The 17,615-nt window shown below is 35.4% G+C and overlaps 1 protein-coding gene across 3 annotated transcripts in view; it reads right to left on the bottom strand.

Annotated features, from left to right (window-relative positions):
* Positions 1 to 17,615, bottom strand: part of Nav3 (neuron navigator 3) — a 287,020-nt gene that overhangs the window by 62,352 nt on the left and 207,053 nt on the right. For all 3 annotated transcript variants that reach the window (XM_013019548.1, XM_013019554.1, XM_013019559.1), the window contains exons 15-18: positions 16,191 to 16,899; positions 13,710 to 14,198; positions 7,381 to 7,422; positions 5,712 to 5,872 (exon numbers count right to left, since the gene is read on the bottom strand). In XM_013019548.1, coding sequence (XP_012875002.1) covers positions 5,712 to 5,872; positions 7,381 to 7,422; positions 13,710 to 14,198; positions 16,191 to 16,899 — 1,401 coding nt within the window. The remainder of the gene's footprint in view (positions 1 to 5,711; positions 5,873 to 7,380; positions 7,423 to 13,709; positions 14,199 to 16,190; positions 16,900 to 17,615) is intronic.

Below are 17,615 nucleotides of genomic sequence, written 5' to 3'. Positions count from 1 at the left end.
AATCTTGTTTAAATCTTTCACATTTATGGACATCACATTTGTTATTGGCATATGAGAAAATATGACAACTGCAACTTCTTGAGCTATAAAATAAACGGAGTAACTTCAAAACTCTGAAGATATACTACTGGCTTAGCATTTATATGATTTTTAAAAAAAATCTGCCATGTTTTTCCTCTTATATGGACACTTTATTTCTTCTTAAGAAAACTACTAACTTTCACAATAAGGTAAAGTAGGAAGGGTAACCCCTAATATAAAAGGATAGCATGTCCTATTTTCTAGGTATGTATTGTATATTTTACAGTTATTACTTGAATTGCTATACAGTACAACTCTCTGATTAAACCTGTAATGGGTTAGATTAAAAGAAAGTGCTCCTGCATTTTCTAAAAACCAGATCTTTGTGTGTAAAACCACACATTACATCAGAAATATAACAAAGAGTGAAGAAACTATAAATTTGCAATCTACATAATTCATTGAAAGGAAAGGAGAAAATGGAGATAAGTAAACAAAGGCAAAATGAAAAGAAAGACCAGGTAGAGAAGAGTCTGTTAAGCAGTAGTAACCATTAGTCTTACTATGCTTATTAATAACAGAGTAGGTACATTATAGAACAATCAGGACCCATTTTTTGTTGTTGTTGTTTAAGGTACTTGGTTTCAGGTAGCTCATTCCATTGTAGATCTAAAATATGAATTAATTCTTGTAAAATGAATGAAGCTTTCCACATACTTTTAAGTGCATTACTTATTATATGTAGCTGGAAATTAGAACATATTGTTTACTGTTTGAATTTGTAAAATTGTAACCAAAATAATTTGAGAGATAGCCAAGTGAAATGTTTTCCTATAATTTATAAACATAATAGTTACCTACTCAAAGTGAAATGTTAATGAGATCAATAGTAGATTTTGAGATGTTATATTTATAATGAGTTTCATTATTTAATAATTATGCAAAACAATTAATACATTTATTTTGACAGTTTTTATGATATACCCAGACTAATAAGAAAACCCAGTTAAATTAATATCTATGAGAGGTCTGCTTTTGTGTAGTTGAATGGCAAGATAAATATGATACAGTATCTTACTTCAAGAATACCCACAAAAGGAGGGAGGCTCCTAAGTGGTAGAAATTCAGTATGTATAATATTACAAGAGAAGTAGCCTAACAAAAGGCAAAAAAACCACAAAGATAATTTTAGTAGTAGTTTAGCTTTCTATCTGCTTCAGTCAAATATCTAAATCTCTGCTCTTCAGTTTCTTGACAAATAAAAAATAAATAAACAAAAATAATGGCAAAGCCAGTGATTCACATTTGTAGTTCTAACTGCTCAAGAGGCTGAGATAGGAAGATCAAAGCCAACCCATATGGGAAAGTCCATAAAATTCTAATCTTCCATTAACCAACAAGAAGCTAGATATGGAAGGAGGTGCTAGCTTTGAGCACAAATTCTCAAGGACTGTGTCCAGGCAGAATAAATGATCCTTAAGATATATTCAAAGCTAGGAAATATTCTAAAAATTTTCAAAGCAGGAGAAAGTAATAGAGATAGAAGTCTACTAGGGAAAAGAGAGCTACTGATATCATAAATTAAATATGCATATTAAAGCTATTCTTTTAATAAAGACTGTGTTTCTGGTGATTTGAAGAGAAGAGAAACTGAGATTATAGTGAACTGCAGTTTTATTTATTTATTTTTTAAATTTTGTCACTATGTTTTCTTTTTGTTAAGATTAGTTTTATTTTTTTATTGTGAAAATACTGTACAGAAGGGGTGAACTGCAGTTTTAAATGCCTTCATATCTTTTTTTCTATAACTAGATGTTGAGTTTAAATAATTGTTTTAAATAACAAGAGAATGGTCATATAGAATGTAAATTTAACTTTTGGGGATCCTGGTAGATATGTAAGACCATACTTGAGTATTCAGGAAATGAATAAAATGAAAGAAAGATCTTCGTAAGTGTATTATTTCTAGATTTAAATAGTTTGTTATTGGTGACTTATGAGGAAAACTAAATATGCCAAAAATTTACACAATATATGGGTGATTGCTCTCTTCCAAATGTGAGATTCTATGCTTCCATGAGTATAGAAAACAAGAGTTCATTCTGAATAGGTTTATGGACAGGAGTGAACTACAAGTATTCATGGTAAAAGAATACTTAAAAGAAGCCAAGTGCTGGTGGTTCACACTTGTAATCCTAGCCACACATGAGACTGAGATTTGAGGATCATGGTTCAAAGCTAACCCAGGGAGGAAAGCCTATGAAGAAAAGGAGAGAAACTGTTTCTCAACAACAGAATAAAAGTGTTTTAACAATTATTCTGTATGCAAAAGAGTTATCAAATAGAGAGAACTGGGAAGTAATAGCTCCATGAATGAGTTAGCATGGTAACCTTTAGGGAAGGACAAAGTGAATCTTATCAATGGTTGTCATTAATGGGGATATAACAGTGATGCATCATATTACAAGAAGCCTCACAATTATTGATTAATCTCATTATAATTAACATAAAACAAAATTTCTTAGAAGGACTTGTTGACACAAATGATACTCAAATATTCTTTCCTGAGTGGGAATGGCTCCTGTTTATTACTTGTCTATGGAAACTCCACATAGCCAGACTTGACTGTAGCTTACAGCAATCTACTAACAGTGAGATAGTTTTACAGTGTTCTAACATTTGAATTTCACAGTATTTCTTAAAACTTATCAGTTAACACAATTTTAATATGGAGAAGTGGCAGACTAAAAGAAAGATGAAAATTGGACATGGAAGTACTACAATATATCTGATCATTAAGTTTTTAAATTAAGTCTATTAGGACATCATTGAAGTTCTGCAGAGAAGGTTTGTTATCAGAAAAAGAAGCACTGATGTTTCCATATTATTCTTCATGCTTGAAAATTATGTCAGAAAATGAATTCTCAAGTGTTATATGTTGTTTTGGAACACATTTTTAGCCAAGGACATGTTGATTTCAGTTGACATGTGAACTTCAAGTTATTTTAGGCATGGAACAAACCACTGTGTAAATGAAGCTTTGGTAAATGAAACCTTGATTCAAATGTGAGAGCTTTGTATGGCTTTTTCTAAAATGTGAGTCTTTCTAAAATGTAAGACATGATTTTCCATTATAGTGAAGTGTGCTGTCACTGTCTTACACTCAGTTAAATTCTAAGTTCAAAAGTACCTGAGCAGTGTAAAATATTTTATAGTGTATTGTTCTCCAATGAAAGAAATTTTGAGTCTATCAAGACTTATACTCTTGTCCACATTTTTTAAAATTTAATCAGTCATTCTTTGAGACATGACCTAGACAGTATATATCTATTCAACAGATAAGAACATTGAGAGTTAATGACATTACCAAGGTCAAATATAGTAAATGTGGGAGTGTTTTATTTACCTCCAAAGAATAATGGAATAAATGGATTTTATCAGTATAACAATGAAAAATGACATAAGGAGTCAAATTATCAAGTGTTAATGTCAACTGATGAAAAAAATAACTGATATGAACCATGTATCATCCTAGAGTATTTGGGGGTTATTTGAATTCTATTTCAGATAGTCTATTTCAGATTTTTTTCCCCATTCTTACGACCTTACAAAAACATTTCAGTTCATTTTGTAAAGTTAAAAAATTAACCTTTTTGTTGTGTTTTGCTTGTTTGTTTGTTTTTTGGGACCGGTTGTAGGGCCTGAACTCTGGGCCTGGGCGCTGTCCCTCAGCTCTTCAGCTCAAGGCTAGCACTCTACCATTTGAGCCACTGTGCCATTTCCGGCTTTTTTCTTATGTGTTGCTGAGGAATCAAACCCAGGGCCTCAGGCATGCAAGGCAAGCGCTCTACCACTGAGCCACCTTCCCAGCCCCCTTTTTGTTGTGTTTTATAATTATGACTACAGATAAATAAAACCAATACTTCTTTTGACATTATGGGACAAAGAAATCTCATCACTGTGTAGATTTAGAACTATAATCTTGACATTTGTAAGAATATACTTTCTGAATACTGGGCCCATGACTAGTAGAGTGTCTGCCCAATAACTAAGAGTTGAAAGCCTGGTACTAACATCCATGAAGAAGAGGAAGGAGGACAGGGGAGGGGGAAGAAAGGAGGAAAGAAGAAGGAAGAAGAAGGAAGTAAGAAGAAGAGAGGAGGGAAGAGAGTAGAGGAAGGGGAAGAGGAGTTGTTCATTAGACCATATAGCACCATGAACAAAATAGTTCTTTTCAATTGCCAAAAGCCTACTTGGTATAGTGAAAAGAACTATGAAATGTAAGAAATAGCCTAGATTGTGCCTATTGAGTTCATTTGAAAAGTCCAAATTCCTGAAAGAAATGTGGCCTATGGGGTCATAATTAGAATTTTTCTCAAGTAAAAAGAGAAACAGAAGGCCATTTCACAAGTAGAAGGTAACTTTATTTTAAAAGTCATTGAATCTACTGAGTGGTAACTAATATATATATATATGCATGTATGTATGTATATATTACTTATCTAATACATGGGATTAGGCAAACACTGTACTAAATGAGTGACAAAACTAGCTGTTCCTGCTTGGGTTGTTTTTTGAGATAGAGTCTCCCTTTCTGTCCAGGCTAGTCCAGCCTTGGATTATCCTAGTAAATGTTCCCGCTGAAACTGAAACAATGGGTAGATGTTACTAGACTTAAGTGTTTTTTGTTGAGATGAGCTTGTACCTCCTGTATCCTTCCAATCTCTTTCTCCTAAGCAGCTAAGACTATAGGCATGAGTCACTGTACTTTATTAATAATTAGCATATTTAAGATTATCTCACTAATTTTTGACTGTATTACATAAAATGACAGTTGGTATAATGTAACCCAGTAACTTAAGGTACCAAATGATTTCTCGGTGTTTGTCTAAAATGTTCATTTATACTCATAAGAACAATTATATGCACATGAAGGACAACTTTAATTTTAATAATATTAAAGATGTTACACTGCATCATAAAATAGCATATTGTTTTCTATCTAATTATTTCTATTTTCTATTTCTCTACAGGAAGATTATAATTTTTGCTTCAGAAAGCCTTAAAATTGAAAGCAAAAAAATAGATTTTATAATACTTTTAAGGAAGATTTTGAATTAGAATGGAAACTTTTTTGACCTTGAGGTCAGACATTCTGGAACAGATCCATGCTTCTCTACATAATAATGGGTGACACTTTTTCAAGTCAAATAAACCTGGAGTTGGGATGGCAAATTAACATTAACATCATCATCATCATCATTATTGTCTTTTTCTTGGTCATGGGACTTGAACTCCAGGCCTGGACACTGTCCCTCAGCTCCCCACCTCAAGGTGAGCACTCTACTACTTGAGCCACAGCGCCACTTCCAGTTTTCTGGTGATTTATTGGAATTAAGAGTCTCATGGACTTTCCTGGCGGGGCTGGCTTTGAACTGCGATCTTCGGATCTCAGCCTCCTGAGCAGCTAACATTATAGGCATGCGCTAAGCCCCTGGCTAACAGTATTATTATTAATCATTGGTCATGGACAGTAACAATATAAGGTTTAAAAGTTATTTTGTCAACAGGAAACCACTACATAAATACATATGATATGTAATATATATATTTTGCAGGGAAACCAAGGGTTCGTCTAAGAGTGGGTGCTGAAATGAACAAGGTGGAATCTATAGTGTAGAATATTTTACCCAAGTTGGAAAAGTGGTATTTTCCTGTGGCAGAAGATGACATGGCAGAAGGGGAGGCCAGAGGTGACTGGCTGCCAGTGTCCTGCAGCCCTCCAGTGGAGTGAGAACGCAACCATTCTTTGCCTTCTTCTTGGTTGGCCTGCCGAGATGATGGTGTATATCTGCAAAAGAGCACAGCTGAGACGCTTAAACCCATCTACCAGGGTAAGGAAATGGCAGAGCAGGAAAGCAATTGAGAGGAGCTCACTATCCCCACTGAACAACAATTCAAACAGATTAGATCTAATTAGAATTGCTCAGTACTTGCAGATGATTTGATACCATCTGTTAAATCCCATAGGAAAAAGAAAAGGCATTTAAGAAGAAAAATTATGCTTTTGTAAGATATGGTGTTGGAAATCATAAGCAATGAGCAGTCAGCCAAATTAGCCGAGAAAGCCCCAAAAACACAGTGCGTGGAAGGATGCGAGGAGGATGAGAACGTAGACAAACAACCATGACAGTGGCAGGCCAGAAGCCAATGGAAGTGTAATGAAGGTCACAGAAAGGCACCGGAAATGGAACACACACTGACTACAATGCTCTTATAGACATTTCTAGATTTTTTTAATAAGGATGGGGAAAAAAAAACAAAACGTGTTCATGTTGTTGGAAAATAAAGTTTTAGAACAAAATATTGAAGTGAAGGGAACTGTCATCTGATTATGCTCTAAATTTGGAAAGAAAAAAGGAGTTAATAGGAAAAGTTCTCATTCGGCCATTACTCACTGTGTTTCCGGAATAAATTCTTTGTTTTCCATTTTTTCCAAACATATTTATTAAGCACCTAAAAGGTTAACCTTAAGATGCAGTCACTGTGAAAAATGCAAATGCTCTACATGGCCTCTGTTCTCATATGCGCTTCTCTTAGATACCTACACCATAGAAGTTACAGAAGTCATACCTTAAAGAGTGGCCATCACATTCCTAGTGTCAAATCTCTCTTAGTAGCTTCTATAGCTCCTCCTCAGATAAAGTATGCAGGAATGAGTTATGGACATGAATTAAACTTTGGTTACTATTAATGGCATGATTATTTTGATATTATATGATATTATATTTATTCAAGTTTAAAACTGATCTAATAAATACCAGCAGCCCTAAAAAAACTGAGTTGGTAAAACTCATTAATTACAGAATTAATTACAGTATTCATCCTGAGATGATGAAAACATGTTTTCTTTGATTCAAATTATACTATCCTTTAACCTTTCATCATTACTAGCCACATCTGTAGACTATGTGGGTATTGAGGTTTTACAGAATAGGTCTTCAAGATGCAATCTCGGGAAGTGATTTCTATCTCAATTTGGAGAAGTAAATTTTGCATTCTACCAAAATTTATTGGTACCTCCAAGAACAAAACTTGGGACAAGTTCTTCAATAAATGTTATTACTTCCAAATAATGATAGAGGTATAAGGATTAATTTGAGTCACCATCTTGGTTGTCTACTTTTATCTCATACTAAACCTAAACAATTCAACATTTAAAGCCAGAGAAAGCATTAAGATTAAAAGTGATTTCATCTTCAATGCCAAGTACAAAGAAAGAAAGAGGAGGAGACACAGCACACAAAGTTTATGTGACAATAGAAAAAAGGCAACAATTGTGCTGAGAGAAATATATACCTGAGTCCCTTTTTGGGTAGTGTATTTCTGTCAAGCTGCATGCTGTTAAAACAAAGAAAACCCCTAAGGACATAATGTAAACAAAACCTCCAAATTAAACATCCAACAAAAATGATTCCTTGAACTACACAAAATCACATTTTGGTAATACATATATAAACGCTTAGGTCATTGGTAAAGGCCAGCTAAAGTTGAAGAGTTGTCCATTGCTATAACACATGATCAGATTTACTAAAAGATTGGTGAAATCCTCTGTTAACATAATTGTTCTCTAGACTATATTTACCTCAAGCTATAATCATTTTCTGTTTTCTGTGCAGCTGACTAGACTTTTGCTTTAACTTCACTTTCAGGAGAAACACAGAGATTCTCTAAGTTACATTGATGAGTTCCAGTGATTATACAGGACTCAAAGCATCACTATTTAATACCTATTATTTTATCTCGAAGTTATTGTTAATAAAGCTATATTTCAATTTAAGTAATTTAAGAGGAGAAATAGCATATAATGAGTATATTCTTAAAACAATGTTTCTGATATTTATTTAAATACTTCAAGGATGTTAAGCTATACCATCATTTAGAAACTGATTAGATGTTTAAAAGGTTATTAATTATATCCTTTCCATTTTAAAGAATTTTCATTTTGTCATTGGTAGGAATGACAAGATTTATCTATAATGAATGAGAAATGACTTCTGAAAAAAGAAGTTAAGGGTGTCAACAACAAACTGATACAAGCCTGAGGACTCTGACATATGGATAACCAAAGTAATATTAATGTAAATCTGCAGATATATTGCTCTCTTCCTTTAGAACTTCAAGTGATCAGAATTAAACACACAGTGTATGCATAATGGGGATGATATCATGAATATGAACACATTGATTTAATGTTTCAGCACTCAAAATCAAAGCTAAAATGTTTTCTTCATCTGTACTCCATTAGTTAGCACTGTAAGAGCTAACAGCTAAAGGCTTTATACAAATTTGTTCACTGGGAATTCCTACAGAAAAAAAACACAACACTATATTACATAGAGGCCTGATCCAGCATGTAGCCTGACTATAGAAGTCTTCTTAATTGTTAAGATAAACAAACAAAAAACAACCACACTGAAAGAATATGAAGAAGTCTCTCAGCAATGACAAAAATATGTGAAAGTATTCATGTGGCCATAGACACACTGAGGATTTTCATGGCTCAAATCAAATTTAATGTTACAAAGAAAATTGCCAATGATAGTGGACAAATAAGAATTGCATGTTTGTATGTCACTTACTGAAAACAATTAAGGAAAAATTACGTTTAGATTCACAATTTATCTATTGGACTTTAGATTTTAGTGTGTTATTATGCAAGTCTTTCTGTAAATCTCTAAAAGTTGCCAACTCATATTGTTAGCAGGGACCACAATGGTCATAACAATGACACTTGAGGATTTTGGTATAGGAATTGGGTCTCAAGACAATAGTTTTAATGCAGAAAGATAAAAGCAAGCTTCTCAGATTTAACATTAATGACAAACCAGGAATTAGTAAAGTTGGTTATTACTTAAAATTATTCTAAATTTTTGGTTAAGTTTATGAAGATAAAACAAAAGATAAAAATGTATACTAGTTATCATTCAAGGTCCACCAATGATACAGAGTCAATATGGAAATATTGTTTAAAATACATTCTATCGTTTCTCTTTCTTTCTCTATACTCATTTATTTTTATTAATTTTAGTGAGTAGGAATTTAAAGGAAAGTTAAATGAGAATAAAACCTCATTGATTTAATATTTCTAAGCTAAGAATAAAATGCTCGATAGGAAATGTACTCATTACCTTACTCATGTAACTGTAACCCCTTTGTACAGTATCTTTACAATAAAATATGTATATTTTTAAAAGTCTCCTAAAGTAGTTTATAAACTTTTATTCCACTACATATCTCTAATTCATTAATTTTAAATATTTAGATTTTAAAACTTTCACTTATACATGGTTCTGTAGCTTCTTTAACATTCCCAACAATCTACTGACCAGTTAAGTCTGATTAAGCCAAGACTACCAATTAATTACATCTAGTTTCTCTACAATACATGAAGGTATCCTTCTATGTACTATTAAGGATTTCAATAATCTGCTGTTGTTTAAATTTTTGTTATCAAGCAGAGAAAGTGAAAAACAGAAGAGTAAGTGTATACTGTTTTGAAAAAAAAAAATATTTCAATCCAAGGCTGGGTGCCAGTACTTCATGACTGGAATCCTACCTACTCAGAAGGTGAAGATCTTAGGATACAGTTCAAAGCCAGCTTGGACAGGAAAGGAGGAGAGAAAGACTTTTATCTCTAATCAACCACTAATACCACAACAAAAAAAAAGCATGAAGCAGAGCTTTTATTCAAGTGGTAGAGCACTATGCTGGTAAAGGGCAGTATATTGGCCCTGAGTTCAAGCCCTCAAACACACACACACACACACACACACACACACACACACACACACACACACACACACACACACACACACACACCTATTTCAACCCAGTAATTTCAATTTCCTAGAAGGAATTAATGCCTTTCTTAGGCATTATACCTATGAAAACATTCACTACATGGCATAATATTCACTAATATATTTTATTAAAGCCAAACATTCTTATTTAAAATGTTTCAATTATATTTTATATAGTCTTATTGAGATTATTTTAATAGCAAGGTATTACCATTTGTAAAAATTAGCCTATTTCCAAAATTGAGTAATCATAGGAAACATTTCCTTAAAAACAATAAACAACTATGTATTTGAAAAGAGTATTTTAAAAATAATTTTAAATTAATTAATTTTAAAATTAATAATGACTTCAACTAAAAGAGTGAAATATAAAATTGCATTCCATTAAAGCTGTAACATCATTTTTTTTTTTGCAGTCATGGGGCTTGAACTCTAGGCCTGGGTGCTGTTTCTCAGCTCTTCAGCTCAAGGTGAGTGTTCTACCACTTGAGCTACGCGCCATTCCAGTTTTCTGGTGGTTTGTCATATTTCCAATATGAGAAGCCACAGAGAAGCCAAAGAAATTTCAAGTTATGTTCTTTTCCTTTAGATGTTGCCAGAAAAATACACTTTTATGTCATTACTCACCACCCAGCATTGGTATGCTTAGCACACATTTGGTTCTCAGTGATACCATGCTGAGTGACTTGTAAGCCAATTCCCAGATGAAATCTCCGAGTACCTAGAAAAAGAGTCCTCTAAAATAGTTGACAATAGTCAATTCCTTTTTTGGTCTGCCTTTATTTTTTCTAATTTACTTTAAGGCCTTAGAGGTGATATACAGCATACATCTGTAGATAGTAATAAGTACATTTCCTTTCACATATGTCCTTTGTTAATTCATTCTCTCCCAATCTCTCCCTCCCATCTCTCTATTTAGTGAATTGACAATGGTCAATTTCTATAAATAAATTATCCCACGCCTTTAAAAAAGAGTCTCATGAACTCTCCTGCCCAGGTTGGCTTTGAACCATGATCCTTAGATCTCAGCCCCCTTAGTAGCTAGGATTACAGGTATGAGCCACTGGCACCAGGCTATAAGATCAGTTTTAACATGTGGCTTACCTGGTTTTGACCTGAGAGTTATCTGGATACAAATGACTATAGTTGATTATCTGACTAAGAAGTAGGTTGATGGCTAAATGGTAAACAGTATAGTTATTGTCGTACAAATAATTTGTATTTTGGAGGGTGGTTCTGACTAATAAGTGTGGTATGGTTGATTTTATTATCAATTTGCTATTTGAATTTCCCACATCTGAGTATATAATTGAGGATATGCTCATTAACATAGGTTATTTTATAAATTTTATTAAATTTCATTTACTTGTTCAAAGTTTAAATAAAACATCAATGTCCATTTAAAATGTTGAAACTAGAATCTAAAATGTTATAAGAAGCTTAACTTCTTTGGCAAAAGATCAAATATTGTTTTTAATGTATGCAGTATATCAGTAAAATGACAAGAGGTGTGGATCCTGTTTAGTTTCTATCATCTGGTCATCTGACTTATGATTTTGTTTCATGTGGGAAAAGCATTCTACAATTAGTAGCCCATCTTAGCAAGTGTGTAGTAGCCCATCTTAGCAAGTGTGTAGCAGCAATATTTCAATTAGCTGAAAAATTCTTTTATGAGAGGAAGTTACACCTGCATGATTGTCCTTGACTCCTGATTAGAGAAATGAATGCCAAGAGAGTTTGTTCTACTCTGGGTTTCAAAACAAGAAAGAAGAAAGAAAGAGAGGAAAAGAAAAAGAGAGAGAAAGAGAAAGAAAGAAAGAAGAAAGAGAGAGAGAAAGAGAGGAAAAGAAAAAGAGAGAGAAAGGAAGAAAGAAAGAGAGAGAGAGAAAGGAAGGAAAGAAGGAAGGAAGGAAGAAAGGAAGGAATGAAGGAAGGAAGAAGGGAAGAAAGAAAGAAAAAGAAAGAAAGAAAGAAGAAAGAAAGCAAGCAAGCAAGCAAGCAAGCAAGCAAGCAAGCAAGCAAGCAAGCAAGAAAGAAAGAAAGAAAGAAAGAAAGAAAGAAAGAAAGAAAGAAAGAAAGAACAAACATAAGCCTGATTCATGTCTATAATCCCAGCTATTTAGGAAGTTGAGATCTGAGCATTATAGTTCAAAGTCAGCCTGGGCAGGAAAGTCTGTGAGACTCTTATCACCAATGAAAGACTAAAAAGCTAGAAGTGGAGCTGTGGCTCAAGTGATAAGAAAATCTTAGGGACAGCACCCAGGCCTTGAGTTCATGCTTTCTGACTAGCACACACATATAAACACACACACACACACACACACACACATGTGCACACACACACACAGGTTGAATAGAGCAGTGAGTTTTAGATTAATGGACACTATAGAGAATGTCTAGATAAAGATTTTAGTTTTGTGCTAATAATAGAGCTTAAATTCATGGCTTCAGATCTGTCCTGAGCTTTTGTACTTGAGGTTAGGACTCTATCACCTGAGTCACAGTTCCACTTCTGGTTTTTATGGTGATTAACTGGAGACAAGAGTCTCACAGACTTTTCTGCCCAGGTTGGCTTTGAACAGTGATCCTTAGATCTCACCTTTCAGATTATAAGCATAAACAACTGGTACCTGGCTAGGTAAGGATGTTAATTGATACTTTCAAAAATTACTTCAGAAGTAAGGATGAAGGTCTGGAAAAGAGGAGATAGATCTGCATCAATAACTGCGTGAATGTTTAGAGGAAGGTGCCAGGTATTTGGTGTTTGTTTTTTTTTTCTGAAGAATAAAAGTCGCAAAACTAAGGCGATTTCTGAAAGTTTTATGTTTCAAGATAATAATACTATTGCATACTATTATTATTATATGCATATGATTTTTATCATTATTACTGTTATACATATTATGGGTAAGGGAAAAATGGCAGCATTTCTTGAGATTAATGGTCAGTACCAAATATTTTAGAAAGGATGCTTTTTCTGGTGGGGAGGGAAGGTGGGAATCTAGAGATTTGAGAGTGACATACTCTAATCACTGTATCAGGTAGAAAATGTCTCTATATTCTCCATTTTAAGTTTGAAAAGTAATATATGGAAAAGTAAAATATGGAAACATCTTGTAATATGATTAATATTCAGGAGACCTGTTTTAAAAATGGTGCTGGTGTATCCTTTACTGGAAGGATGCATTGCTACTGGGAGACAGCAAGGGAAGGAAGGGGTGACACTGTACAAAAGGGAATGGCATTTTGCCTGACTTATGTAATTGTCACCCTGCTGTTTCATAAAGATTTTTTAATCAAAAAAAAAATGGATGCACTGCTGACAGCTGACATATTCTCCAATTCAACTAGAATTTCCCCAGTGATCTTTTGGCTTTTTTTCAGAGAAATACATTATCATTATTTTAACATAATGCTCAGGGCATTATTATAGAACCCATTTAAATTTTGTCTTTAAAAATGTTCTAATTATCAGAAAGAGATAGTGTTACTATGGGGCTTAAGTCGCATCACTAAAATGTATCAAGAAGACCTCATTCAGTATATAAATACAATCTTGACATATTTTAAAAATTGTCTACTGGCTTTTAAGTGTACACATTCATCGTCAGAGCCTTAATTATCTAATCACCCTGACCTTAGGAATTTTATTCCTCCACAAATTGTATAATAAGATTAAATAAAAGGCTATGTTTCCTCAATCTTAAATCCTTTCAGTCTTCTGTCACTCACAGTGAAGTCACGGGAATTTAATGGAGGGAAGGGTTGAGCACAGAGCAGGGAAGGGCTGAGGGCTTCTTCATGAAGGCCTCCAGGAAATCTCACCTTTCTGAGAGAGTAGATCTCACACTACCCGTTCTCATGAGCAGGCTCTGAACCTCGTGAGTGCCTGTGGTCAGTCCAGACAGGGAGCCATGATGGCTGAGGGGCAGGTCAATGGACTCAGAGCTCGTATGGAGGCTAGTCATGGACTGGTAGCTTGGAGTGTCCTTGCTGCCAGCAGAGGAACTGCTCAGATTGGCAGCCCACACAAGACCACCTGATGTGAAAGAGTGAACCGACGCTGGGCTGGAAGCCAAGGAGTGACTTAAGCTTATAACATCTGTAGTTAAGTCTGAGGGTTTATTGAAGAGAGGGCTGCTGCTGCCACTCAGCCCACCAGCACTGCCCATGCTGCCCGTACCAGACGATGGTGACTCCAGACTGCCTTGCCGCGCTAATGTGGTACTAGGGCTGAGCACTACTGAGGAGGATTTCACTCCCTCCGTATTAGGTGCAGGGGCAGACTTGCCACCCGCCTTGGCACCAAACAACCTAAAAGAAAAACAAATAACAACTTCAGTTGTTCCAAGAAACTAATATCCACACTTCATCCTTAGGGTTTCATCGCACAGAGCCAAGAGTGCTTTGGTGTAAGGAGCTTCCAAGCACTGCCTGCCTTTGTGTTTGTGAACTTGATAAGCTTGGACTGTTTAATTAATCAAGCACTGAAACTCTCTTCCATCATCAGAAGAGTAAGTCAGTACTGGGTAGCTACCTGGGGTGGGAGATGTGGGCAAAAGTCAAAGATGCAAGGTCCTGGCTTTCTCAGTTTAAATGACTAAAAAAGATTTCACTCCCATAGTCTGACCATTCTAGTGACTGTCTATCTACAGAACCATTATAATGAAACAACTTCTACTCATTCAATATAAAGCACGTGCATGGGTGTTTCTGTTTTGGCTTTTATATTAAAAAAATGGTTGACTCAAATTCTGAAAGGAACATTTAAGGCTAGGTTTAGGAAAGCAAGCTGAGTACCTGAAGGACTGCATGACAGAGCATAAGCTGTTTGACATACTGGAGTCATGGTAATGTGAATTTGTCTGTATTTTTTTCCTCTTCAAAGGCCAAAGGCATTTTATAGAGGTTGCCAGTGCTATTCAAATTTATATTTGCAATAGTGATTTGAAACACTTAAGTGCTAAATTAGATATCAGAGTCTAGTTCAGAAAACATTTTAGTTTTGTAAATGAAGCAGATGATATAATCAAATTTATGTAAATATGGAAATAAAGTGGTATGAAGTAATGGCATAATGATTACTAATTAAGTTGTGATGATATGCGTATTTTCCAAAGTGACAAATTTTATGGTGAATATGAGAAATTGTTTCATAGGTAATGGGCCACAGGAGGGCACTCTTGGCTTTTTCTTCAACAATGCAAATATTTACACTCGCTACAGCCATAATTTATCCATTTCACTGAGAATCCATGTTTCAAGTAGCCAGTTCTTCTTTAGTAACATCTCTCATGAAGAATCAAACCTCATACTTGTGTTCTAAAAATTATATATCTAAGCTTGCTTGAATGTAAGAGTAAATGTTTCAACACTGTATTTCCAAAAGCTCAAAATTCTTGATTCAGTTGGCAGACTAAAAGAAACTCTAAAAATGTTTGACAAGTAATAAATCATAAATCATACCCTTATCATTTTACAGATGAGAAACCAGACTTAGAGTAATTTACCTATTTGAGCCAAGTCTAACTATATTCATTTTTTTTGCAACTTCACATATTTAAAAACAGTGCTATCTCTGAGCAGAGCAACCCATTTTCATACCAAAAACAATCTGGGTACACAAACCCCCTGCTGCTTATCAGAGTTATGTTGAAAAACACTGATGAAAAGTTGGAAAATGTAGACCATAGTTTTTACCTTGTATCAAACATTTGCATACTTTCAAATTCCGTCAATCAGATCAGACTTTGATGTTCTTTACTATGTCAAGACACGGTGCGGTAGACAATCTGTCCAATGGAAGGTCTTATAAGGAAACCATCACCTCTATTCATCACCATCAACCCAGTAACAGTCAGTAGGATGATGAACATAGGAAATGAATGCCAATAGTCATACAGACTTTAATTGTTTGAGATTTTAGTTATGGGAAGGATGGGTGGAGATGGGATAAAAATGTGTGAGCTATTATTTCATGTCATCACTACTCCTGGGGATCTCCACCTGAAGTTTAGTCTCTTACATATGCTGTTTGTATCACCAGTGCTGCAGCAACAGCTCAATTGTGGTGTTTGTCGGTTTCTCAATGAAAGCAGTACTCTTTTGCTAGCTACCTCCATGATCAGCTCCACAAAACTGCCAACATTTACACATCCTAAGATATATACAGCTTAGAATCTACATATTCAGTATATATTAAAATGTGTTTAGTATACATATAAGACATTATATAATATGTCTACATATATATATGTATGTATACATATACACATTTTTATCCAGTTTCATTTTACCTAGCCTTACCTTCGAAATGTGGGGGAAGCAATATCTGGATACTTGGACCCTGGCTGCCTGAGTCCTGGGGTACCACAGGCACTGGCAGAGGTGGGGCTGGATTTGGGGGAACCTGACAAAGATACGCTGTCTGAGTCTGAGGCTGCAACTTTTTCCTTCTCTTTGTCAGTTTGGTTGACAGTGACCGGACTGGAGCGCCCAGAGCCAATCTTCGTGGGTTCCCTCAGTTTTGAAGTGGTGGCACCCGCTGATTTGCTGCTGACGTTGGAGTCGATACTGCTGGTACTGGACCTGTGGCCCCCCCTTCCAGGGATGCCGCTGGTGCTGGATTTGGAAGGGCGGGGCAGGCTTCGGTACTGGAGGGTGGTTTTGGAGCTCACGTGCATCCCCACATCATCCTGGTTCGGGGAGCCATCCAGGCTGGTTTTCCTCCCTGTATTTGATTTCCCACCAATCGCAGCAGACTTGGGGATTTTACCCAATGTGGCCGACCCGCTCGTTATGGTTGCTCCACTGCTCGTGATCAACGTAGATGACCCGACTCCACTCGCTTTCTTAAATCCAAAAGAGCTGGTGGCAGTGGATCTTGCAATGCCCGAGGGGGGCTTTTTCCCCTCATCGCCACTGCTTTTCCCTGCATCCGAGGGAGACCTCTGTAGGGACGGTGCTTTTAGGGGCGCCTTCCCTTTCTCTGAAGCTTTGGCATCATCTGTCTTTCCTGATCAAGAAGAAAGAAACAAATATGTGCATCCGAATATTTTGATGTCATAATAACAGTGTCTAAATCCATGTGAGTGCTTCTTTAAGTGATTATTTTATTTTTATCCAAACAGGCACGCACTCAAACCCATTTAGGGAATGAAGTGAATGCTATAAAAAATTGACTGTCAGAGCAGAGAGGATGTGAGCATCAAGGAGATAAAATGAAAACAAGGTAATTCTGTTATGTGTGGATGTCTTATGTTGCAACTCTCTTGCTTTAAAAGGCTACTGCTTGTTTAAAAGGCTCCGGGGCACTAGTGGCTCACACCTGTAATCCTAACAACTTGGGAGGCTGAGATCTGAGGATGATGGTTCAAAGCCAGCACAGGCAGGAAAGTCTGTGTGACTCATATATCCAATTAACCACCAAATGCCAGATATAGAGCTGTGGCTTAAAGTGGAAGAACACTAGTTCTGGGCAAAAAAGCTCAGTTTCAGGCCCCAATTTCAAGCTCCAAGAGTGGCACATTTTTTTTAAAGGCTACTACCACTTAATCCTGTCAAGTTAAGTAATAGAAAAAAATTCTTCTGAATACTTGTTGGGTAATTATACTTTACGTGTTCTGTGACACTCATACTTCAGGTGACACTTTAATCATTTTGTAGTCTTAAAGAAGTTGCAATTTATTAGATTTCTTTCAATATTCTGTGTCACAATGTCTAATTCATAAA

This window comes from Dipodomys ordii, unplaced genomic scaffold, assembly GCF_000151885.1.
Source record: "Dipodomys ordii isolate 6190 unplaced genomic scaffold, Dord_2.0 Scaffold3, whole genome shotgun sequence".
In the NCBI taxonomy this organism is placed as follows: domain Eukaryota; kingdom Metazoa; phylum Chordata; class Mammalia; order Rodentia; family Heteromyidae; genus Dipodomys; species Dipodomys ordii.
Note: the sequence above shows the minus strand (reverse complement) of the source record. Positions and strands in the feature narration are given on the sequence as shown.